At 38.8% G+C, this 26,061-nt stretch overlaps 1 protein-coding gene across 4 annotated transcripts in view; it reads left to right on the top strand.

Annotated features, from left to right (window-relative positions):
- Window positions 1–26,061, top strand: part of LOC115218365 (tumor suppressor candidate 3) — an 87,922-nt gene that overhangs the window by 49,400 nt on the left and 12,461 nt on the right. For 2 of the 4 annotated variants that reach the window (XM_036508536.1, XM_029788133.2), the window contains exon 8: window positions 21,116–21,179. In XM_036508536.1, the coding sequence (XP_036364429.1) occupies window positions 21,116–21,179 (64 nt within the window). Of the gene's footprint in view, window positions 1–16,637; window positions 16,702–21,115; window positions 21,180–26,061 lie in introns of all 4 variants that reach the window. The other 2 variants (XM_036508535.1, XM_029788132.2) reach the window with 1 other exon arrangement.

The raw sequence follows: 26,061 nt of genomic DNA, 5'->3' as shown, positions 1-26,061 counted from the left end.
CCCTTTGTCACTAGCAGGGGTAAGAGCTCTCTGAACTTTAGCAGCTACACTTTCAGAGCACCCTCCCCCGCTACTGACTTGGCCACCTAGGTAACGGAAGCTATCAACAACTTCTAGGTTTTCTCCCTTGAATGTGGCGGAAGTTGTTCTCTGCGCATTGTCAGTGTTTATTGCACCCGAGCATCTGCCACATACAAAAGCTATCTTCCCAGTTAGCCTTCCTTTGATATTGCTGCACCTCTTATGTGTCCATACCTTACACTGGGTACATCTTATAGAGTTTCTACCTTCACTTCTACTACAGATCGAGCAGGGCCATCTACCTGAAGGGATTTGTGGTTTGCCATATATATATATATATATATACGTATATATGTTTATATATATATGCTAGCAGTATCGCCCGGCGTTGCTCGGGTTTGTAAGGGAAATAACTATATAAGCATTTTTAGAGAGTTACTTCCCTCATAGATGCCAATTCGGGCCTTCTTAGCCATTTCTGTTTTGGTGTCTTCAAGCCATGAAGTCGTTGTTCTAAAAGAACGTTGGTCTCCTTGACAACGCTTTACGACGTTGATTTCCTTACACTCCCTTCCCCACAGCTTCACGAGGGAGGGAAGAAGGGGGAGAAGCAAACACAGGTGCAGGTGTTTGAGCGTGGACGCCAACTCCGCCGCCATCGACACACGAAAAATTATGCATTAAAATGGAATAAAAAATGTTAAATTATTTTTAAAATCGTAGACTCATCGTAGACGCGCGCTAATAGCCAGACGGGCTCGATATTAATTACGACTATAAGATACCCGAATTTGGTTAAACTGCACCGCAAAATGTGGGAGGAGTTAGGAATCTAAATCGTAGGAGACAGACACTCACACAACTAGAGTTTTATATATATAGATATACATATAAATACACGCACACACGCTCAAAATGTCTGGTAGTGTCGGCTATAGCCTAGTCACCCATATAGTTAATCAGGTGATACACAAAGGGGTCATACCCAATGACTGGTGTAGCAGTATAATAGTCAACTGCTACAAAGGTAAAGGTGATGCCCTAGATACAAATAACTACAGCGGTATCAAGCTGTTGGACCAGGTGATGAAGGTTACGGAGAGGGTCATAGCCCAACTAATTAGAGAGAGAGTTAGTTTAGATGAGATGCAGTTTGGGTTTGTGCCAGGGAAAAGTACTACTGATGCTATATTCCTGGTAAGGCAGCTGCAGGAGAAATACCTAGCCAAAGATAAGCCCCTGTACCTGGCTTTTGTTGACATGGAGAAAGCCTTCGACAGGGTCCCCCGATCCCTTATCTGGTGGGCAATGAGAAAACTAGGGATAGATGAATGGTTAGTGAGAGCTGTGCGGGCCATGTATAGGGACGCCGCTAGTAGGGTGAGGGTTGGAAATGAGTACAGTGAAGAATTCCGGGTAGAGGTAGGGGTCCACCAAGGCTCAGTACTCAGCCCCCTCCTATTTATCATAGTCCTCCAGGCAATAACGGAGGAATTCAAGACAGGATGCCCTTGGGAGCTCCTCTATGCTGATGACCTTGCTCTAATTGCTGAGTCGCTATCAGAACTGGAGGAGAAGTTTCAGGTGTGGAAACAAGGATTAGAATCGAAGGGCCTCAGAGTCAATCTAGCTAAAACCAAAGTCGTAATCAGTAGGAAGGTAGACAAATCACAAACACCTTCAGGTAGATGGCCCTGCTCGATCTGTAGAAAAGGTGTAGGTAGAAACTCTATAAGATGCACCAAGTGTAAGCTATGGACACATAAGAGATGCAGCAATGTCAAAGGAAGGCTAACTAGGAAGATGGTTTTTGTATGTGGCAGATGCTCAGGAACAATAAACACTGAAAATGCTCTGAGACCAACTTCCGTCACTTTCCAGGGAGAAAAACTAGAAATAGTTGATAGTTTCCGTTACCTAGGTGACCAAGTCAGCAGCGGGGGTGGGTGTGCTGAAAGTGTAACTGCTAGAGTAAGAATAGCTTGGGCAAAGTTCAGAGAGCTCTTACCTCTGCTGGTGACAAAAGGCCTCTCGCACAGAGTGAAAGGCAGACTGTATGATGCGTGTGTACGAACAGCCATGCTACATGGCAGTGAAACATGGGCCGTGACTGCTGAGGATATGCGTAAGCTCGCTAGAAATGAAGCCAGTATGCTCCGATGGATGTGTAATGCCGGTACTCACACTCGGCAGAGTGTAAGTACCTTGAGAGAAAAGCTGGACCTAAGAAGCATCAGTTGTGGTGTGCAAGAGAGACGTTTGCGCTGGTATGGTCATGTGGCGAGAATGGATGAAGATAGTTGTGTGAAAAAGTGCCACACCCTAGCGGTTGAGGGAACCTGTGGAAGAGGCAGACCCAGGAAAACCTGGGACGAGGTGGTGAAGCACGACCTTCGAACTTTAGGTCTCACTGAGGAAATGACTAGAGACCGAGACCTCTGGAAGTGTGCTGTGCGCGAGAAGACCCGGCAGGACAAGTGAGTCCACAACCCGTGGCCTTCTACATGGGATGGAGCCAGCCTACGTATGCATACCTTCCCTTCTTGGGACACAAAACTCTACTTGTGAAGACGTGTTGAGGCAAGTGAGGATCAGAATCGAAATCGATCAATGGAAATTGCGGATGTGCTACCAGTGCCGGTGGCATGTCGAAACTCTGCTTGTGAAGACCCATTGAGGCAAGTGAGGATCAGAATCGAAATCGATCAATGGAAATCGATCAATGGAAATTGCAGATGTGTTACCAGTGCCGGTGGCATGTAAGAGAACTTTCCGTTTCGCGACCGTTGCCAGCACCGCCCCGTTTCGTGTCCGTTGCCAGCCTCGCCTGGCCCTCGTGCCGGTGGCACATAAAAAGCACCATCCGTTCGTGGCCGTTTGCCAGCTCTGTCTGGCACCAGTGCGGGTGGCACGTAAAAAGCACCCACTACACTCACGGAGTGGTTGGTGTTAGGAAGGGCATCCAGCCGTAGAAACACTGCCAGATTTGACTGGGCCTGATGAAGCCTTCTGGCTTCACAGACCCCAGTAGAACCGTCCAACCCATGCTAGCATGGAAAACGGACGCTAAATGATGATGATGATGATGATGACATACACACACTAGCAATGCATTCCAAGAGATCTTACAAATGTGTCTGAAGAAGAACTCGGTCCGTTGCCACAAGGCTGGGAGATTAGATACACAGGAGCAGGACACATGTATTTTGTGAACCATATCAATAGAACGACACAGTTCACTGATCCTCGCCTCTCAGCCAATATTGGATTGATACAACAGAAAATGCAAATTGCTGATAAAGAGAACAGTGCGCCTGGGCCTTTACCAAAATATAAGCGAGACCTTGTCCAAAAGCTGAAAGAGTTACGACGTCAACTTAATGATCTTCAGCCTCAGGCTGGTCATTGTCAATTGGAAGTATCAAGAGGAGAAATATTTGAAGAATCTTATCGACAAGTCATAAAAATGAGGTCTAAAGATTTACGAAAACGATTAATGGTAAAGTTTCGAAGTGAGGAAGGCTTAGATTATGGGGGTGTTGCTAGAGAATGGTTATATCTATTATCTCATGAGATGCTTAATCCATATTATGGATTGTTTCAGTATTCAAGAGATGATATATATACTTTACAAATAAATCCAGATTCTGCTGTCAACCCTGAACATTTATCCTCCTTCCATTTTGTTGGAAGAATCATTGGTATGGCAATATTTCATGGTCACAACATCGATGGAGGATTCACCATGCCGTTTTATAAACAGCTTCTGGGCAAACCTGTCACATTAGATGATTTAGAAAGTGTTGACCCAGAACTACACAGAAGCCTTGTTTGGATCCTAGAGAATAATATTGACAGTGTTCTGAAGCAGGCTTTCTGTGTGCAGCACAATTCCTTTGGGCAAGTACGAGAATATGAACTGAAACCTGGAGGAAGAGACATAGAAGTTACAGAAGAAAATAAAAGAATATGTCAGGCTCTATGTGAATTGGAGGTTTATGCAAGGCTGGGTGTCATGACCTCCAGCCACATTGTATTATTTGTTCCTTTCTTTTGGGCAGAATCGGCACAGCTGATATAGAGGGAACTGGCCTACTGGCAGAATGGAAGTGAAGTGGGGCAGTGGGGAGGGTTACAATTTGCATGAAAATGCTCTCTGTTCTTAAGAAGGATCACAAATTATATTTTGTTTCATCGTATAAAAGGCGTTAATATGATTTTACCCAGAAATCACATTTTTAAAATTTTAATTTGCCCCTGACCCAACCACAAATATTCTTAATTTGTAACATTTTTACGAATTTTGTTTTTGTTTTGTCCACGTAGAAAAATAGAGATTACGAATCTGGGAAATATATATTGTATTTTTGTTTAATTTTTCTTGAGGAAACCTCAATGCCCCCTCCCTCACCTTGCTCACCCATCACCTACCCACTTTCAAAAAGCTAAAACATCCCAATGTTTCACTTTCATTTGATCTTTCATGCATAGAATTTTACTGAAATAGCAGACGTAAAAAATACCAGACCACTATCAGAAAACCCAACATGCTAGAAACAACAGGTAAATGATATTATTTCTGATGAAACCTCCATGCTTTCCAGAAAGCTAAAAGTGAAACATTGGGAGGTGATGGGTGGATGGTTGGGAAGGAAATTTTAGTGTTTCTTTAAGAAAAAAAGAAAATTCATAAAGTTTCTACTCTCTGTTGTTTTCTCTGTGGATTACCAAGAAAAATATTTGGAAAAAAGTAAAACAAATGAAAAAATTGGGGTGGGGAGGGAGAAAATTAAAAAATTGAGAACGTGGTTTTTGGGTGAAATCCTAATCTCCTGTATTGAAAACATAGGAATTGAAAGAAATTAAGGAAAAACCTAAGGGGTGGAGTGCAAATGTCACCTTGAACATGCTAGAAACAGCAGGTAAAGGACAGGATTTCTGGGAAATTTCCTTTTAAGTTTATACTGAAGATCAGGTTTTCAAATATGCTCATCACAAACAAATTACGGAATAGAAAAATGTCATTTCAATTGGATTTGAGCTGTAATTTTGCACATGCACACGACAAGAAATATCATAATTTGCACAGAAGTTTTATCTAGTGTGTGTGTGTGTGTGTGAGAAAGGAAGTTATTTTATGGCATTCTTTCATTTGAAGCAGCAACGTTGTAAACTCAATCATATGGGATCATGATTGTTCGTTAATTTCCAGAAAAAAATTTTATTTCTTTATCCTTTGAAGAAAGCAGAAATTGAAAGAGAAGAGAAAATGAAAAGACAACATTTGCTTTGAAGTGAGAGCAGAAAGTGAAGGATGTATGGATGTGTGTATGTGAGAGAGAGAGAGAGTAAGTGAGTGAAGATGTGTGTTGTTGTGTATTTTTTTGCATGTAAATGGCACTCACTCACTCTCTCTCTCTCTCTCTAACACATTATCTTTCATATACACGTACAAAAATACATGTGCATACATTTTTTTTGTGTGCATGTGAGTGAGAGAGAGAGTGTATTTCTTTATGACATATAGAATAATGGATGTCTTTTAATGAAACTTTTTTGGTTGTGGCTTATTTTGATACCATATTTATGGATACATTTTCATAAATGTTTGTCTGAGTAGAATTCTATTCATGCATTAAGCATCGGACGAAAGTGAAACATAGAAGCAAATCGAAATATTGCCTGAAAATGATCTCAAAATTGTGTGACCTGACTTTGTTTCAGAGGTTATTTTAGTAATAAACAAGAGTTGTTGTGCCAAAAACAGTTTATTTGGTTGCCGAAAGATTACTGAATCTCTTGATACTCCTCCATACGTCAAAATCAGCAACTCACATTTTGAATGCTTAAGGAACATACACACACGCACAAACACAAACTCTCTTTATAATATCTATATATATATATATATATCTATATATATCTATATATATAGATTGAGAGAGAGGGGGTGGTCTGTAAATAAAAGACATTAAATGGGATATTTAATTTTCCAGCCAACGAGTTTACAAAATGACATTAGTTTTGTGACTTGGGAGTTACTATAGTAACGTTTTTTTAATAACTCTTGCTTCTAGTTTTAATGATAATAATAATAATAATAATAATAACAACAATATTGCTCTCCCATTTCCTCCCAACTTTGTCTGCCCTAGTTATGACTGACCTTCACCTTTTTGCATTTAGTTATAAACTAGAACAAAGGACTCTAATACAGATATGTGTCTGTCCCTCTGTCTCCTTATCACTCTGTCTGTCTTTTTATATATCTCTATTCGTCTCTCTATCACTCTGTCTCTCTATCACTCTGTCTCTTTATCACTCTCTCTCTCTCTCTCTCTCTCTCACTCTGTCTTTCCATATCTACCTCTCCCTCTCCACCTGTCCATTCATAGCTACAGCTCTATACACACACACAAATGGGCATATGAATGTGTGTTTGTGTTTTTGTATGACTTCCTTTCCTTGTTCCAGCCTCGTTGCACTCTGGCCGTTGGACATGTGGTCAAGTGACTTGCATTCCAACTGTTTGGCTTTGGGGTTCAGTCCTGCTGCAGTCTGCTTTGGCCAAATGTGTTCTTCTGTAGCCCATGGCTTTGGGAGATGGAAACTGAAAGAAGCCTGTTACGTATGTAAAGTGTATGTTCATTTGAAAATATTCAGTCATACCCAGGTGTATGGATCCACAAAAATGGTTTCCAGAAACAAATTGTTAAGAGATGTATTTGTTGCGTAAATTGTCTAGGTATGGCTGTGTGATAAAACCATATGGTTCCCGGTTCAGTCCCACTGCATGGCACCTTGGGCTGTCAAAGCCTTGTGAGTGGATTTGGTAAATGGAAACTGAAAAATCCCATCGTGTGTGTGTGTGTTTGTCCCTCACCACTGCTTGACAACTGGTGTTGGCTGTGCTTACGTCCCTACAACTTAGTGGTTCTGCAAAAGTGACCAATAGAGTAAGTACCCGTCTTAAAAAAAGACAAAAAGCAAGTGCTGAAGTTGATTGGTTCGCCTAAAAGTTCCTCAAGGCCATGCTGCAGCATGATCTGCAGTCCAGTGACTGAAACAAGTGGGAAGACGTGAAGAAATGGCAAGTGACGTTGATAGGAAGTATTGTCTGGTTGTCTGGTGGTGCCATCTGTACTCTTAGGAAAGAGTTAATCACATTCTCAATATTAATTTCAATGACAATGATTAATTGCAGAAAATGTCAAAATGCGCATCTCAACCGTTGATGGTGCCTTTTTTTTTTCTTCTTCTTGTTTTTAATCAGAGATAACCAATTAAGTAACATTTAAAGCTGGAACAAAATTACAAATCTCATTTGTTTCATTTATTAACAAACCTACAATGGATCAACTTTAATGTAATGATCCTGATGATGATGATGATGATGTTATTTTTGAGACTTTTTTTTCATTCTGTATTTGTATTGTTTGTTTTCTGTTTTTATTTTCAAATGAATTTGAATTATTAATCGCATGTGTAGAGAATCCTCTTTGCATTGCATCCATTTTTCATACCTAATACCTTTTATCAGTTCATTCACATTCATTTTGTTTTCCCTTGTTGCTGCTGTTGTTGTTGTTATTATTATTATTATCATTATTATTATTATTATTATTATTATTATCATTATTATTATTATTATTATTATTATTATTATTATTATTATTGTTATTATTTTTTTTTTTGTGGTGTCTGCAACATTTTTGCTCATAAGTTTTGTTTTATTTTAACCATTTTCCAAACATTTGTATTCAAAGTGCTTGATGCCTTGATGTGTGTCTGTCACATCAGCAGCTATGACACAATTGTTGCTGCTTGGTTCCAATATATTTTCATCCTTTATGGAAGAATTTGTGATTTATGTTGTAACATTTGCCCATTTCTTTAAAAATATCAAGAAAGTATTGCATTGAATTTTCTTGCCTCCCCACCTTTAAAACAAGGCACCCCCAGTGTTGTAAAACAATATCAACAACAATAACAATTAAACAAAATAAATTAAAGCAATAACAATGAAAACAAAGGCAGCAGCAACTGAGAATGAAGATGAGAAAACCAAAATTGTTTGGCCAACGCATCTCCACACCTCAGTTCTACTTTCCCCACCACCATCTAACCTCAACACAAAAATGAAGACACTACAATATCTATGTCTTGAAGATACCAACTGGATTTCCTGAATGCGTCTCTGTCGATAGGGACAATTGCTTTGAGTCGTATCGTGATCGTATCTAGAGTATTCTGTCAACCAGTAGATATAGACAGCATAGGATGTCTGCAATTGAAAATCATCAGCTATTCAGACCATAAATTTATGATCTTTATGGTTGACTTAGATAGGTTCTGTAGGCAGGGACCTGGACTCTGAATGACTTGCTCCTGGTGTACCAAGCTTACAGAGGCCAGATTAGCAAACAAGTGGCGCAGGCATTGACAGGGCACTCATTAACAACAAGTAGTGGTGTGCTGTCAATAAAAGGAGTGATTTAGTCAGGATGCTGTGATAGAAGAAATTAGATTAGCAAGAGAGAGAAAGTTGGAGATGCTTCGGAAATGCATTGCAACTAGCATACTTGCAATGAAATTGGTGTTTGACCAATTCTTCAGTGCAGAGCATGAAGGCTTCATTGTCAGAGCTAAGGCTCTAACATACAAGGAAACAAAAGCTGTCTGATGAACCCAAGTGACAAAGCTATGATTTGGTCTTTGACTGATTATGGTGGGCACGTGTTACTCAAACTCAAACAGCTGTATGTTCAACTGTTTGGGACAAAAGTCAGGCTTGATCGCAGAATGGACTTGGATGGGAGAGGCAGTCTGTTGTGAAAATCTGATATCTGCTAAAAATATACAGAAAGTGGTGGCTGGCTTCATGGCAGGGGCAAATCACCTAATTTGAATGGTCTGCTCTACAAACTTTATCTTTACATGCCAGACGTGTGTGGAACCCTTGAAGCAGACATTCACCACAATTGGCAGCAGAATGAATGAGTGAATTCCCAGTTGTGTTTGTCAAGAAGTTGTGGCATTGCTGAGAAAGGATCCTAGCAAGAAGGGGTTATTGATAATTTTCAATTCATAACTCTGCTGTTTCAAACTTTGACTAATTAGCAAGAGGTTGGCCCTTGTCATTGATGTTGTCTCTCTTCCCAGACAGGTCTCACCACAGCAACCTTTACTTTGTGCAGTACATCACCAAGAGGGTTGGCAAGGAACCTGGCTTAGGTGGGGTCACAATCAATTTAGATCACTTAAAAAGCTTTCAATTGGGTTAACTACCAATATTTGGTGGCTCTCCTCAAGGCATCGGTTTTGGTCCTGTCTTCTGCAGTTGGATTGCTAAAATGTACTGTGACACCTGATCAGTGGGTGGGTGGGAATTGTCACCTGTCAGAACCATTCAGCATCTTTTTGCTCATTCTGCCATGGTTGTCTCCTCTTGTCTCTTCCGTATGTTACCAATTCTGAAGTCACCTCCATTGATACTAGAAAAATTGTGGTGCATCCTTCATACAGAAAGACCATGTTGGTATATGTAGATGATGTATCCATCATAGTGTTTGGACACCAACTACATGATGGTAATCAGTAATGCTCAAAGGAACTATGAGGCAGTCAGAAGAGAAAATGACCAAGAAAAGTCAGTGGACCAGTCGTCCAGTATTTGTAGAGGCAAGTCGATGCCATCCAACCAGGTCGTAGGGCACTGGACAGATTCTTTAAATTATTTGGGGGTATGGTTTTGTTCAATTCCCGGGGTGAGGACCAGGTAGATAACTAGATGGCCAGTGTCACTTAGAAACTCACTGAAAGAAAGCTACCCTTAAATGGTCGGGTAGAACTGGTGAACACCTCCATCACATGTTATTGTCTGATCATCATGACTGGCCTCACTTCACATCTGATTGCTCTTCTGCCTTCTGTGGAGGAGACATCCCTCTGGTCAAGAGCTCGATTTGCTGTCAACAGATGCAAAGTGGGAGACTGGGCATCTTGTGCAGACATGCACTGAAGCCATGACACTTGTTGCAATTCCTCGACCGTGAACAAGTGTGGATGCCGTTTGTCGAACTGCTATTCCCATAGCTCGTCTCTTTTACAGAGTTGCTGTTCTGAGTCAAGCAAAGACCAAGATGGGGCTCTCAGCATCAGGAATATTGCCAACCATTCACAACCTTCTACCAGTCGAGCTGTGTGGTTGGTTGAAGTTCCACCATGGCATTCTATAAAGAGTTAGTGGTGAGCAAGAGCAGTGATATTCTTGGAGAGACCCTTGTTGTCAAAGAAGACCAACCAGCTGGTCTGTTCCAGAAGACATTCTGGCTGGTGCCCATGGGAAGTTTCCAGAAATCTCTGGTTTGACTGTGACCATGGAAAGCAGTGCTGGTTTGCAATAAACTCTTCAGGCTCGTAAATACCTTCTGTTTAGCCTGTCCATCCTGGTGAGGTTAACTTCGATCTTCAACTCTTTGAAGTTCAATGAAATAAGCACCACTGAAATACTGGGGTCAAATAATTATCCCTCCCTGATATGTGTAGCCTTGGGCTAAACTAATTACACCAAGTAGAGAGGGAGGGTATAGCCTGAAGTTACGTCCCTTTACACACCACTACCAGTTGTGTATGCAGTTATGTCCCTTTACATAAGTTCTAATGAAGCTGCGCTTGATTTGGTCTCAATTCTTAAAATCGTTAGTGTCAATGATAATCCTTTACGGTATTTGGATTTCTACAGTCTGTGTTCAAATCCCGCCGAGGTCAACTCTGCTTTTCATCTCTTGAGAAAATAAACTACCAACCAAGTGATACCAGGACCAAATTGCTGGCCTTGTCACCAATTTACACCTAATATTATATATTGTCAGATACAATACTTTATTATGGTCGTACCCCAGTGGAATTCCTTGAGGAAGAATAATCCCCGAAGTACAGAACACATATTTTATAGATAACTTTTGCCATCTTAATTTTCGTAAGACAATAAGAGAAGGAAGAATTATTTTAGAAAGGGAATTTCTTCATTTATATCATCATCATCCTCCATCATCGTCCTCATATCACTATCATCATCATCATCATCATCATTATCATCCTCATTTAATATCTGTTGTTCATGGGTTGGATAGTTTATCTAAGGCTGGAAGGCTGCACCAAACTCCATTCTGATATATATATATATATCACCCCACATTATTTTATGGTTAATACCATAAATGAATTCTGGTGCATCTAAGTTAAGTACCATATTCATTTGAATTCATTGGAATTCACTTGGATCCTAATTGTTTTTGCTCTATATATAAAACGATTACCTACAAACCATTGATTTCACTTGTTAATATCTACATACATGAACACGCAAATATCTGCAAGATTGTCAGCATAGTCTGTCGTTTACAAAATGTAATTTCCAGTTCTAGAATTTATGTTTTGTAAATGACAGACTATATATATATGTAAATCAGACTGGAGTTTGGTGCATATATATATATATATATATATATAGATGTAATATAAATAGAAATTGTTGATCATCAGTTTAAAGAAAAGAAAAAGAAGAGTTGTTTAGCCCATGGTCAGTCTTGATCGAGCAGCCTTATGATCAAAACCATCCCAGTAGTGACCATCCAATTTTCTCCTGTGCAAGGAATGTAAGACTGCATTTTCCAACTTGTAGGGTGTGATATGAGGCATATTTGGCTGCTATTACTAATTTCTTGAGCGAGTATATAGTGGCTTCCTTGTTGGCTCAAACAAGGCAGGCATTCCTCATTGAAACCAGTTGTTGGCCACCTGTGGCCCACAGTGTCCAAAAATGACCTTCCCTTTTGCTGGGTAAGTGGTGTAACAGATTAGCAGGGCTCCAAGCTCTTAGCTGAGATGGGAGTTGTGGAACCGTTATATATAATATATACATACACAGTCCATCTTGTCTTCCATTCTTTATGTATATATATATGTATATATATGTATATATATGAAGAAAGGAAAGAAGTGAAGATGGGTGTCAGATTTTGCAAGTGACAAGGATTTCTGTTTGCTTTATGCATGCTTAAAAAAAATTCGCTGTTTCAGCCATTTTGGCTCTTAAATAATTCTTATCATTTATGTTAAAGAAATTATGTCAGGATATGGACCTTTTGGCATAGACAGCTCCACTCTGCTGGTGTGTGTGTGTGTGTTTGGTGGTTATGTGTATTTAACACAATGAATCATGGAAAGATGACTTGCAGATTCATTAAAGGTTGTCACATGACTATGATATCATACTACACAGACTCTAACACCACCACCACCACCGCCACCACCTCACCACCACAATTGCTGTCACCCTTACATTATGGTCGCCATATTTAACACTTAGATGTTATAAAGATTTTCTTTGGGAGTGTATTCAACTCTGTTTTACTAATTAGCCAATATTCTATCAAATGAGTGTGGGCATGTGTGTGTGTTGTATGTATATATATATATATATATATATATGCAGAGGGAGAGAGAAAAGACATGCACCTGTGTGTGTGTTAGTGTGCGCGCGTGTGTGTGTGTCACCTGTGGTTTTACTGCACAGTAAGTGTCTTCTACAATGGCTTCTGGCCAAACAAAGTCTTGTGAATAATATTTTCTAGTGAGAAATTGAAAAAAAAGCCTGTCCTATACAATATTTGTGCATAAATGTGTGTGTGTGTGTATATTTGTTTATAGTTTATATTTGGGGTCTCAGCATAGCCCCTTCCCCTGCAGGCAGTGACACTGCATTCCATTTCCCTTGTCAATAAATCATTTGATAGCTTTGTGCCTTGCAAGACGTGCAGAATAAGAGATGGCTTACTTGGAGAACAGCAACGTGTTGGCCTCTGGCAGTAAGACCATGCTGTCGTAATGGAGTTGGCCGACTCATGGCTGTGGCACGAAGGGAGAACCAGAGGCGAAAAAAACAAAATGATTATTTATTTGTGTGTATATATTATAGGTGTGCCTGTGTAGCAACAAGCCTTTCCCCCCCCCACCATCATATTGTCCTGGGTTTGCAGCCTTGGGAATATGTCTCCTACTTTAGCCTTGGGCTGAACAAGGCCATGCGAATGGATTTGGTGGATGGGAACTGAGAGAAGCCTGGCATATATATATATATACGTACGTATGTGTGTGTGTGTGTGTGTGTGTGTATATGTGTGTGTGTGTGTGTGTGTGTGTATGTGTATGTGTGTACACACACACATTGTATGTATGTGTGGCATTAGCTGCTGCAGACTCGGAGCCTCTGCTGCAGACAGATCAAGGTGGAGGTCCTTCACCTCACAAGCAGCAGCTGCTTTCAAAGATGGCCGGTTGAGAGTGTCATGATGCTGCAAGAGAAAGATGTCAGAGGACAGCATCTGCTTCAGTCCAGGCAACAGAGACTGCTGCTGTGACGTCTGTGGCTGCCTGTGTGCTTCTTCCAGCTTTGGACTGTGCGGTCACATGCACTTTCGCTGCTGAGAATATAAGAGTTTGTCATCATTGGACACCAATGGACTACCTATTATATGTATGGGTGGGTGTCTATATGTATGTATGTATGTATGTATGTATGTGTGTGTGTATGTAAGTATGTATTTATGTATGTGTGTGTGTATGTAAGTATGTATTTATGTATGTGTGTGTGTATGTAAGTATGTATTTATGTATGTTTGTGTGTGTATGTATGTGTGTGTGTGTGTGTGTATGTATGTATGTGTGTGTGTATGTATGTATGTGTGTGTGTGTATGTGTGTGTGTGTGTGTATGTATGTATGTGTGTGTGTGTGTATGTATGTATGTATGTATGTATTTATTTATGTATGTGTGTGTATGTATTTATGTATGTGTGTGTATGTAACCCATGCCAGCATGGAAAACAGACATTTAAGGATTATGATGATTTGTGTTTTTTCTGTTTGTCGTCACCCCATTCCTCCCCGTCCTGCTTGTCAAGTAGTTTTGGTTTGCCCATAACTTAGAAGTTTGGCAGAGAGACTGATAGAGTAAGTGTCAGGGTTAAAAAAATCAGTGCTGGGGTTGATTTGTTTACCAAACCCTTCAAGGTGGTACCACAACATAACCAGAGTCCGATGAGTGAAGCAAACAAAAGACAGACAATATTATGAACAGAAGCAAAAGTGTTCTCACTTGGCCGAAAGACAATAAACAGGAGCAAAACAAGCTTGGTGGCAGAAGTCCACAGAAAAAAGGCAATTATCAATTACATTGGATGTAAAAGTTGAGATGGAATCAAATTCAGCAGTGGGCCCAGGTGGGTTTTTAGTTATTCTTTTATAGACATGCGAGAAAGTTTTCACAAACCCACTACGGATACTTTTCCAGAGTTTCCTTGCATGTGGCAAACTTCCTAAAATGTTAAAAGAAGGTATAAGATGCCCTGTCCGTAAAGGAGGGAGCAGAGCAGATGCTAAACATTTCTGATCTCACATCTTAGCAAGAATATGGAATCCATTATCAGAAGGAGGAGGAGGGGGAGGTTGATCCTGTTCCTGGAAAATAAATATCTTGCTCCCCAAAATGCAGGAAGTCTTCTGAGCAGGATCGAGCGACCTCACACAACAACTACAGTGTTATGACTGAGCACTGAAACCACAGCCCAACCACTCAAATGTAGATGTGATATTTTCCTGATATTGCCGAGGCCTTCCCATAGAATTGATCATGGGATGATGTCACAAACTGTGTGACTTTGGCATCAGCCAAAAAGCTACAAGAGTGGCTGCATTCCTTTTCAAAAAGTAAACGTTGTAGAAGTGCTACAGTTGCAGCCAATGGTATTGTCTGTGAGGAGACATCAGTTCTCAGTGGAGTCCCTCACTTTGTGGTGGTTCTCTCGGGCATACCGTCAGTTGTACAGTCAGCCACTGTCACCTGTTGTGCTGATGATACAAATGTGTTGCTAGGGTTTAAAGGGTGCTGATGACATCTGAAAACTGGAGAAAGATCTGAAGGCAGTATGCAAGTTGGCTGATGAAAGCAACTGGAATAAAACAACATGAAAAGGACATGAAGCTACTCCGGAGTAGAGCATTTGTTTTCAGTTGCCTGCGTTTACTGCTTCCAGCTGTGATCATTACAAAGTGTTAAACTAACAGCAGAACTTGAGGCAATTTAGTGCCTCTGCAAAAAGAAGATTGACTTGGTGCAACAGATGAACTGGTGGGAGAGGTCGGAAGGACTGAGACTCTGAGACTCCTGAGAGAGAAGATGTAAAAGATATGCAGTGATATTTTATATGGAAGATCCTGGAAGGTCTGGCACCCAACTTTGGAATTGAAAGTTACACCAACCACTAAACTGGATGTCATTGTGTAGTACTAAAGAACTATGTTCCACTTGAGAAAGTTCCATGGATGTGCACACACACACACACACACACACACACACACACAAATGTTTTGTATGTCAGTTGTTTTTAGAGATAATTACATACATTTGCTTCAAATGTAATTTGTACAAAAGAATTTTGTTGTTTTTCTGAATGTTTTTTTTGTATTTTGCCAATTATATTCATGTCTGTTGTTTGTGGATCATTTTTGACTTTCGAATCAATAATTGAGTTTGTATTGATTATAATCTGTTTAATGAGTTCTGTATTTGACCTTTTTAAATCTTGTTGAAGTTTTTGGTTCACATCACAACATATACACCGTTGTCTCATGCATGCATCATTATACTAATATTATATATTGTTTTTTTTAAATTTTATATTATGGTATAAGAAACAGAAAAATGCTTGGTAGGGCTTTCTATTAGAAGCATATGAACTCTTGTTATGTAATGTTTGTCCTGTGTAGGGTGAATGGGGTTATTGTGAATGATAAATTCATTCTACTTGAACCGCTTGTCAAAATCCCTTCCAAATCACCGCCAACTGCTTTAAACAAAGAAGGTCACATTGACACACGGTAGCTTGGGATATGTGAACGATGGGAAGAAAGTCTTTGATCATATTCTGCTTGAAGGTTGGCTTTGAACCAAACAGCAACAATTAGGGTAACAATTCTGGAATCTGGATGAGGTTTCACTCTTGTAGCAAAACATTGGCAACTTGAGTTTTCAGAAAGGCTTGACTGCATACAAAGTTTTCTTTTTGTTTACTTTGTGATCTGAAAATATACAAGAGTCCATTGCAAACAAGTATTAGAAGCTAGTGTCTGAAATGTGTTTATACATACGCTGAGTAAACAGAGATTACATTTCCTGTCCAGAGTAAAGTAGGCTTTTTCCAGTGACTGTTACAACTTTAGTGAATGGGAAAGAAAGAAAACGCAATGTTACATGTGTAGTGGTCACTGCATTATTAGATAATTAGTTGCCTGTTCGTCACTAGTAGTCTTTTCTTTTCTCTCTCTTAATGATGTATGCAGTCCCAAAAGAAAGAAAGGAAGAACAAAAAAGGGTGGTGGTGCTTGAATGGAATCAGGATCCAGCAAATGTCATCTCTGTTTACCCTGTTTTTGTTCCAGCTGAAATCATTTAAATTCAAAGGTTTTTTTTTTATTTATGTACTTTTGCCCTTAAATTCATTCTAGCTTTCAACTGCATTCTGTAACTGAGCCCTAAATGTTTTTGCATTGCAGCATTATATCCATGGTAGCAGTCAGGGCCAGTTTGTAGTGGAAACTTACTTAGTTATGTGCCTGAGTATCCTTTTAACCAACTCACTCATTGCTGCTCACATTGTCACACTCTCTCTTTCTCCTCCTAATTGCTCTATTATTTTGTTCTTTTTTTTTATTATAATATTTGTGCATTTCTTTTTTTCTTCCCTCCACTCTCTGACATTTCTTTCATCCTTCACAAGGCTTTTGGCTGGAATTTACTGCATCAGTTTGTTCTCTCCAGTTGAAATATTTTCTATGCCATTGCAATATATCCATACATACCCACATACATACATACCCACATACATACATACATACATACATACCCCCCCCCACACACACACAAACAAACAAACAGATTTACTTCCTACTCCTCCTCCTCCTCCTGGCAGTCAGCTGGCAGAATCATCCAAGCAGTATTTGATTCCAGCTCTTTATGTTCTGAGTTCAAATTCTGTTGTCAGCTTGTTGACTTTACCTTTCATCTCTCAATAAAATAAAGTACCAGTTGAGTCCTGGAGTTGAGGGTGTTGGCTAAAGGTGTTGGCTAAAGCCCTTCCACTCAAAATTACATGTCTTGTACCTTAATCAGAAACCATTTTCATTGTTGTTATTTATCTTGAATAAGAAATGTTTATTTTTTAATACTTGTTCATTATCGGCAACAAAAGCAGAAAAAATGTTATACGACTGTTATTGTGTTATCGAATACAATCAATGATATCTTTTATCAGGTGAATACACTCACCTGAGCTGTAATTAATTATTTTCTTTTCATTGAGTTGAACGATTTTGTTGTAGCACTTTACTTTTACAGCTGCTGGGACAGAGGGCAGTGGCGGGGGGGGGGGATCTTCTTATCTCTAACAACTCAGCTATGAAGCAGGGAGTGAAACCTGTTGGCTGTCAGGTAGTCACATAAATCTGAGTAATCAAAGAAGAAGAAGAAGAAGAAGAAAACAAAAGAATTCTGCATCCAACTGAACTACTTTACATCAGTAAAACCCTTTGTCCATGGTGGTGAGACAATTCATTAGCCATTCGTTTGTCCAAAGACAATTTATTGTCAGGACAATCCATTGTTGGCATCCAACCTAGAATGTCTTCAGGTTCTTTCATTCTCTTGTTCTGGTTTCACTTTGTATTGTGTATTCTTTTAATCATTTGATTTTTTTCATTGCTGGAAGGATGAAACTCTCTTCAGAATTCCTTTCCTTCTTTACATCACTCAACACATCCACAATTTTCAGTCTGCCAATGTCTCAGAGATCCATTTGTGTTCATTCTTTCTTTGTTCGTTCACTTAACCTCTGTTTCCCATGCTTGTATGGGTTGGATGAGAATTGATTTGAGGTCAGAAAATGTGACTGGCTGACCTTCCTGCTGCCAGCCCTCACCTGTTTTTCAGAGAAACGATTTTTATATTTCAAAGGTCTTTGAGAGTGTAGAGCAACCAATCAGAAGGGCAACAAAGAATGTCAACATTATCGCTGTTTCACTGAAATGGTGACAAGTGCAGTATCAACATACATGCACATTTGCATGCACGCATGCACTCACGATGAGCTGAATGCAGCTTTTTGTTTCCCAAGACACTCGCCTTAGGTTCTGCACTGTGGGACTGAACCCAACACTGCATGCTTACAAAATGAACTTCTGGACTACAAAGTTATGGTTCCCCAAAGTTTTGAGTTCAAGTCCTGCTCAGATGAATTTTCCTTGGGTTTGTAGTACACAGACAAATACTGAGGTTTATATAATCAACTGTTCTCTTGAAATTAACGAACTTTTAGCCAATGCTAGACGAGACTCTCATGAATATTATTTTTTGTTAAGTATTTCTATCTCAGCATCAGCCAAAGGGGCCCCTCATGCTTGAGCACTGGATTAGCTGTTTCGCTATGTCTAGTTTAGTACTCAAAAGATTTTAAGTAAAATCTCACTGAGTTAGAGATTTGGTTCTTAAAAATTGTCTTGTAGATTATTCAACAAATTTTCTTTAATTTTACTTTGGTTTTAATTTTAATTTTGAAGGAAATCCTAATTTTGATTAAAAAAAAAACAAACAAGAACATTTTTGTTGTTGTTTCTATATTTAATTAAATGTAAATGTAGTGTACACCTCTGAAAGAAAACCCTATCAATATAACATCTCAGAATCTGTAAGATTCTGAGATGAGTCAGTGAACCAGTTTTGGTTTCTAAGTTGTTCCACGTTTCATTCAAAATGCTTATGTTCTTTGTGAATGGACATAACGTCTCTACTTAACCAAAGTAAAAGTTCCAAGCTTAGGAGAGAGAAAAAAAATGCTTGTTTTCGTTTGTTTGTTGCTAATGTTAAAATAAAAAGAGTTTAATTGTATTAATAACATTATATTTGTAAGGTTTTAAAAACATGAAATTATTTTTGATGTAGTAAAAAGAATATTCAAATGTAATTGCTAAAGTTTCTTTCTTAAATTTAATTTTCAACATAACTGTTTGAGTTAATTAAACCTTTTATGTTTTACCCACTTCCACCCCCACCCCAACTTCGTTTCAAAGCTATTTTGCTAAATTGCCTTTTTTCTTCTAAAAAAATAATACAAAGAATTCTGGTGAAAAAGAATTGATTGATTATTTTGTTTTGCCTACTAGTATTGATTTTTTGTTTCTTTTGTGTTTCTGGAACAGGAAAGACTGAGTATTATTAGCATCATGGCCATCACTACCCATAAAGTCAGCTGCTGTGGGTGTGTGTGTGTGTGTGTGTGTGTGTTTCTGCTTCCTCTCACCAATGCCTAGTTTTTACCACTTATGAGGCCTGTTATTTTTTCCAGTAATTTCCAGAGTCGACCCTGGTTGAAGCCATTCTTGTGTGATTTTGTTTGTCTAAAGACATATGTCTGCTTATCTGACGGACGGACGGTCTGATTATATAAATAGATATCTCCACCACTTGCAGTAGCAATTCTCTCCTAAGCAGCCATTGATGATGATGACGATTCTTGCTCTCAGCAGCAGCCCCTTTGTTTCTTTTGATTGTTCCTTCTTTTAGTTGACATAAGCTGTAAGCAAAAGCCCTTCCTGTGTAGCAGAATTTTATCATCTTTTACCACGAAATGGATTTGATGGTCATTTGCCTGTTAACGTCGTCGTCTCCTTCATTATCTCATCTCTCATGAATTTTGAATCAAATGACATTTAAAAAAATGTGGCTTATTGTTGCAAGCAAATTATATTCCAACAGCATTCAATTTTTCAGGTTAGTCTGAGAGTTAATTTTTTGAGAGATTATAACAGCTTTTGTTATCTGCTCCAGAGCTTTGAAATTTTCTCCCTTGTTTGGCATGAAAATTGAAGATAAGTTATTAAATGTTCAAATAATTGAAAAAACTCAGGCATCACATAGCATTGGTATCCATAGCACCAGTCTTTCTACATTTTCTTTTATAAACTGAATTTATTGGGTAGAGCTGCATGTTTTACTTCTGTAGAATTAGCATGCATTATCTTTTGATCATGTGGAATGGTTCTTAACTCCTAATTAAATAGCTGAATGTATTTAATTGAAAACTAGTTTGCTATCTGCTCTTATTTACACTGAAAACTGTTTTTACTTCCTGCAAAGACTTTTTTTTTGTCCTGACCAACATATTGACTCACCTGGATTTTTGATTGTTTTCCTTTTCTTATTTTTATATCTTCGTTAACTTAATTCTAATTTGTTCATAGAGTATGAAATCTGTTAGTCTTTCTTCCAACTCACTCATTTCCACACTTGACTGATTTCCTTCGTTTTTTTTTTGTTTTTTTTCTTTCATAATTTTCCCCATTCTTTTTATTGTTCTTTCTACCGTTTCAGCTAAAATCTTTATTGTCTAATTTAAGAAATTATCTACAGTCAGAGACATTTTGTGGAAATATTTCTTTAAAAAAAAAAAAAAGAAAAAAGGGAAGAAAAACAATATTTTTCTTTCTGTTTTTATAATTCTATGTTCCTGAAATCTGCTTTGATTTAGGAATCCTTTGTCCATTCTCTATCAACAATAGATTATTAGGAAAGAGACAAAAAAAAATTTCTTCTTTGCTTGATTGTTTTCATAATTGATTCCAGTTTAGCTCGTTTGCTCTTTTTCTCTCCTTCTTCTTCTTCTTCTTCTTCTCACTGGTTATGCTGCTCTTCTTTTTCCTTTTTTTTCATCTCAGCATTGACATATATTGCAATCTTTTTCACCCCATTTTTGCTTGGTTTCACTTTATATTCTTTCTCATATTTTATTTGCATCTGGCTTTCTGCTAATGATTGTTATTCCCATATACAAAAAAATGGTGTGGAGAAGAGAGAGACAAAGAACCCCCCCCCTCGCATGTCTCTTAACCTTCTGTTTGGCACATGTTAGTTATTGCTTTGTCATATCTTGATATTTTTTTGTATATTTTGAACCTTCTGTTGAATTTCTTTTATTTTTCAGCAGTTCATCGTTCCATCATTTGAACTGCAGTTTGTTGCAGAGTCCTATATTATATTTTTTAACTGTATCTTTTCGGTTGCTCTTACATTTTTGTTTGTTTGTTTGTTTCCATCCCCCCTGTCCCCCCATTTTGTTTCATTATCAAAATTTCATTTCTTCCTTTCGAGTTTCCATTCTCTTTTATGTTTAAATCTTTCCAACAAGGTTCATTCTTCTTCACATCTTCAACTCTTTCCTTCATTTTTTCTCATTATTGTTGTTGTTGTTGTAATTATTAATTTGGATTAGCAGAATCATTAAAGTGCTGGAAAAAATACCACATGGCATTTGTTGTGACTCTTTACATTGTGAGTTCAAATGATACTGAAGTCATCTTTCACCTTTCACCTGTCTGGGGTTGATAAAATAAAGAACTTAATTAAGTGATGTGGTTGATGTAATCACCCCCCCCCTATTTTAGGCCTTGTTCCTATTTTAGAAACATTTTATTGAAGGTGGCAGAAATGTTAGCACGTCAGACACTCAGTGGCATTTCTTCTGCCTCTTCTGTTCTGAGTTCAAATTCTGCCAAGGTTGACTGCCCTTTCAGCCTTTCAGGGTCGATATAAAACCAATACCATTTGAGGTGTGGGGTTGATGTAATTGACTTAGCCCTCTCCTCCAAAGTGTCAGGCTTAGGAGAGAAGATTATTATTGGCTTAGGACAGTGGATTGGCGGAAGTATTACAAAGTGTCTTGAGGTATTAGTTTCAATATTCTGAGTTCAAATCTTGTCAAAGATTTGAACTTTGCTTTTCACCCTTCTGGGATTGGTAAAATAAAATACGCACAAAGTTCTGGCTTGATGTAATTGTCTCTAGCCATTGCTCCAAATGTTTGGCTTTGTGTCTCTGCTGGAAATTATTGAGGAGAAATGGGAGCATGTCTGACCAAATGTGTTATGATGTGTATTTATGTTGAAAATCTGCTGAGGTCATCGTTTTATGAGTCAATATAATAAGTACTGAATACAGTCTGTAAAGTAGAGACGACATTAGGAAGGGCCTCGTCCAGTTGAGAAACAAGGCAAAAACAGACAGTTGGTGCCTGTTGCAGCTCTTCAGTTTGTCAGCGCCTGTCAAACTCTCCGATCCATGCCAGCATGGAAAACAGATGTTAAATGTTGATGATGATTTACTAATAGAGAGGGTAACATAACACTTTAAAGATAGCATGGCCTGTTCAAAGAACACCTTCCTCACCTGTAAGAGAAGCTCACCTTCCTCACCTGTCAGGATAACGAAAAGAGGGAAAGTTAGGGGTCATCTCTGTTGGTAAAATTCATTATAACTCAAGAACTGTGAAGAATTTTTTGGGAGGAGAAAGACCTTTTGTCAAATAGGGAAAATGTTTTGAAATTTAAACAATATTTTTCTCTCTGAATTAGGGTCCAGTACTTCTGCAGCTGTGCGGCCTGAAACCCCTTGGAAATTACTCTTTAGTTGATAATAATGGTAATTATTGTAAAGATAATAATACTAACAATGATAATGATGGTGATGAGGATAATGATGATGATAATAATAAATGCCCTGATGCAGTACCAGGCAGTGGCTCTCATGGCTTCTGATCTTAATTCATTGGAAGTGTTATCATGTTCATTGTTTTGTTTTGGTATAAAAGATGGACTACAGCAAATATTCTGCTCAATGTCACAGATTTGCTTGACTTCCACCAGTTGAGCATGTCCCTTGGTGGCTGACAATATGTGCACCTCTGATCACGAGCAGAAGTAGTGGAGAGCATCATGGCCATGCGTTGAGAGGGATTGCTTGGGGTTTGACTTATTCACCTTTGGAAACACGAGTTCATCCTTAAACAAACCTTATTCAGGGACCTTTTGAGTGAGATAGGCTATTCAACCTTAAAAAAAAAGGTTATGTGCTGTTTATCTTGATATGGGATCACCATGCTGCATATATATGGTGTATCCTTATCAGACAGGTAGTCATGATGGGTATATTGGGCTTCGTATATTTGTACCCCAGCATCACTTTGATGGCATACGCTGCTCTCTCACTCAATAATCATAATAATGATGATGATGATGACAATAATGGCTATAAATGTTGAAACAGGAGTAAGCCTAATTATGGCACCACCTAAAAGATTCTACATCTGTTGCAATAGTAAAATGAATTTCTTTATTATGTGAAAACTAACGGTTTCCGCTGTATTCCTGTGTCCAGCTGCTAAAAATTTTTACCCAATTTCAAAATTGTTCAAGATTTTAAAATTGCTGAAATATTTCATTCAAGAAATTCTTCATTGGTTAGAACAAATACTTTTTACTGATTCTTTTACATGTTAATAAATTGAATTTTTGCCTCCTTAACCATTACTAGAAATAATAATCATTAAAACCCTTTCTATTATAGGCACAAGGCTTTTTTGGTTCAGGAAGGGTCTATTTGATCCCATTGACCCCGATACTCAACAGGTGCTTGTGTGTTGTGATGGTTTGATAGCAAAAAAGTCATTGATGATGATCACTGGAAATTTAAGTGTCCTCACATAATTAAAAATGGTAGCTGCTGATCGACTGCTGGGAAATTGGTTGCATAATCATTATTTGGAGAATGGCCTAGTTTTAAGGTCCCTGTTTATGTTCCCTGTCAATCTGAAGAATTACTGTGTGTGAAGAATTATTTCAATAATTTCTATCTTACCGTTTTACTTTTTCAGTCATTTGACTGCAGCCATGCTAGAGCACCGCCTTTAGTCGAGCAAATTGACCCCAGGACTTTGTAAGCCTAGTACTTATGTTATCAGTCTCTTTTGCTGAACTGCTAAGTTACAGGGGCATAAATACACCGACATCAGTTGTCAAGTTAATGTGGGGTGGGGGAACAAACACACACACACATATATACAAGGGGCTTCTTTCAGTTTCCATCTACCAAATCCACTTACAAGGCTTTGGTCAGCCTGAGGCTATAGTGGAAGATACTGGCCCAAGGTGCCATTCAGTGGGACTGAATCCAGGACCATGTGGTTAGTGAGCAAGCTATTTACCACCCAGCCACTTCTACTTCCTGACAATAATTCTATATTTACTGATCCTTCTTCTACTTGGTGACTATAATTTGCAGAATGGATTGAACCTCAACTCTTCCTTTCCCTGGTTAGACTTGTCTCTTTGTTAAATTTCAGTTTTAACCTCGCATTTCTCCAGTGGCAAAACTCATTACGTTTTAAAGCTTGTTTGTTTGTTTCATCTGACATTCAGCTGTTGCCAGGCTGTCTTCTTTGTTTTTTACTTGTTTCAGTCTCATTAGACTGTGCTCATGCTGGGGCACTGCCTGGAAAGGATTTTTAGTTGAATCACTTGACTCCAGAACTCGTTATCTGTTTTAGAATGCTACTTGTTCTATCAGTCTCTTTTGTCAAACTGCTAAGTTTCGGGCACATAAACGCACTAATACTGGTTGTCAAGCAGTGGTGGGGGACAAACACAAACATCAAAACACACATAATTTTGCACACACACACACACACACACACACACGTATACGATGGGTTTCTTTTGGTTTCCTTCTATTGAATCTGCTCACAAAGCTTTGGTCAGCCTGTGGTAGAAGACACTTTCCCAACATGCCACACCATTAGACTGAACCCAGAACCAGGTGGTTGGGAAGCAAGCCTCTTACCACACAGCCATGCCTGGTACACTCTATGTGATTGATGAAGTAAACACCAGAGTGAAATGCTGGGCTTGATATGATCTTTGAGTAAAACACGTAAAGCTGTTAACCCAACCTGGCCACACACTAATGACAGGAACGGGTAAAAAGAAAAAGATCCACGTGTCTACTTTACTTTTTATATATTTTCCCGCTTCTTTGAACTTAGTTTATAAATCTGAAGGATTGGTCTGTCTCACCGAAATCTCACACAAACGGAATTGTTGTTTATTGATTGTTAGCAAGTTTTATTCAGTTTAAGAGTATTGTTTGCTTTGGAAACACATCTGGATACATTGGCTTCTTTCTCTCTCTCTCTCTCTCTCTCTCTCTCTATATATATATATATATATATATATATATATATATATATATATATATGCACACACACACATTAGTAATCAGCAGAAGTCACTTACGAAGTGTCAGTGCATGAAACTCTTGCCTCTTGTTTCCTGACCACATTGTTCTGGGTTCAATCCCACAGCTGGACACCTTGGAAAAGCGCCTTCTTCTATAACCTTGGGCTGGCCAAACCTTGCAAGTGGATTTGGTAGAGAGAAATCGGAAGAAACCCATTGGATGTGTGTGTGTGTGTGTGTGTTACTGTTTCCTTGACATTGAGAGTTGTAAAGGAATGTCTCTGTCATTGCAAGCAGGAGTGGCTGTGTGATAAGTAGCTTGCTTCCCAACCACATGGTTCCGGGTTCAGTCTCACTGCATGGCACCTTGGGTAAGTGTCTTCTACTATAGCCTTGTGCACAGACTTGGTAGATGGAAACTGAAAGAAGCCTCTGGTATATTATATGTATGTGTGTCTGTGGTTGTCCCCCTCAACATCACTTAACAACCGATGCTGGTGTGTTTATGTCCCTGTAACCTAGCAGTTCAGCAAAAGAGACCGATAGAATAAGTACTAGGCTTACAAAGAATAATTCCTGGGTTTGATTTGTTTGAGTAAAGGTGGTGCTCCAGCATGACCGCAGTCGAATGACTGAGACAAGGAAAGGAGTAAAAAGAGTATCATTTGTTTCTAATTGTGTGTGGAAACCTGTTTGGTCATGGCGAAATATTATTTTTCTTGGAAACCAATGATGAGGGTTAGCAACAGGAAAGGTATCCAGTTGTGGAGAATCTGTCTCCAAAAGAGTCTGTCCTCCTCATGCAGCCATAGAAAAGTGGTCATTAAAATGATAATAATGATGATGGTGATATATGTATTTA

Source organism: Octopus sinensis, linkage group LG13, assembly GCF_006345805.1.
Source record: "Octopus sinensis linkage group LG13, ASM634580v1, whole genome shotgun sequence".
Lineage (NCBI taxonomy): Eukaryota > Metazoa > Mollusca > Cephalopoda > Octopoda > Octopodidae > Octopus > Octopus sinensis.
The sequence above is the reverse complement of the archived record's forward strand: the minus strand, read 5'-3'. Positions and strand labels throughout refer to the sequence as shown.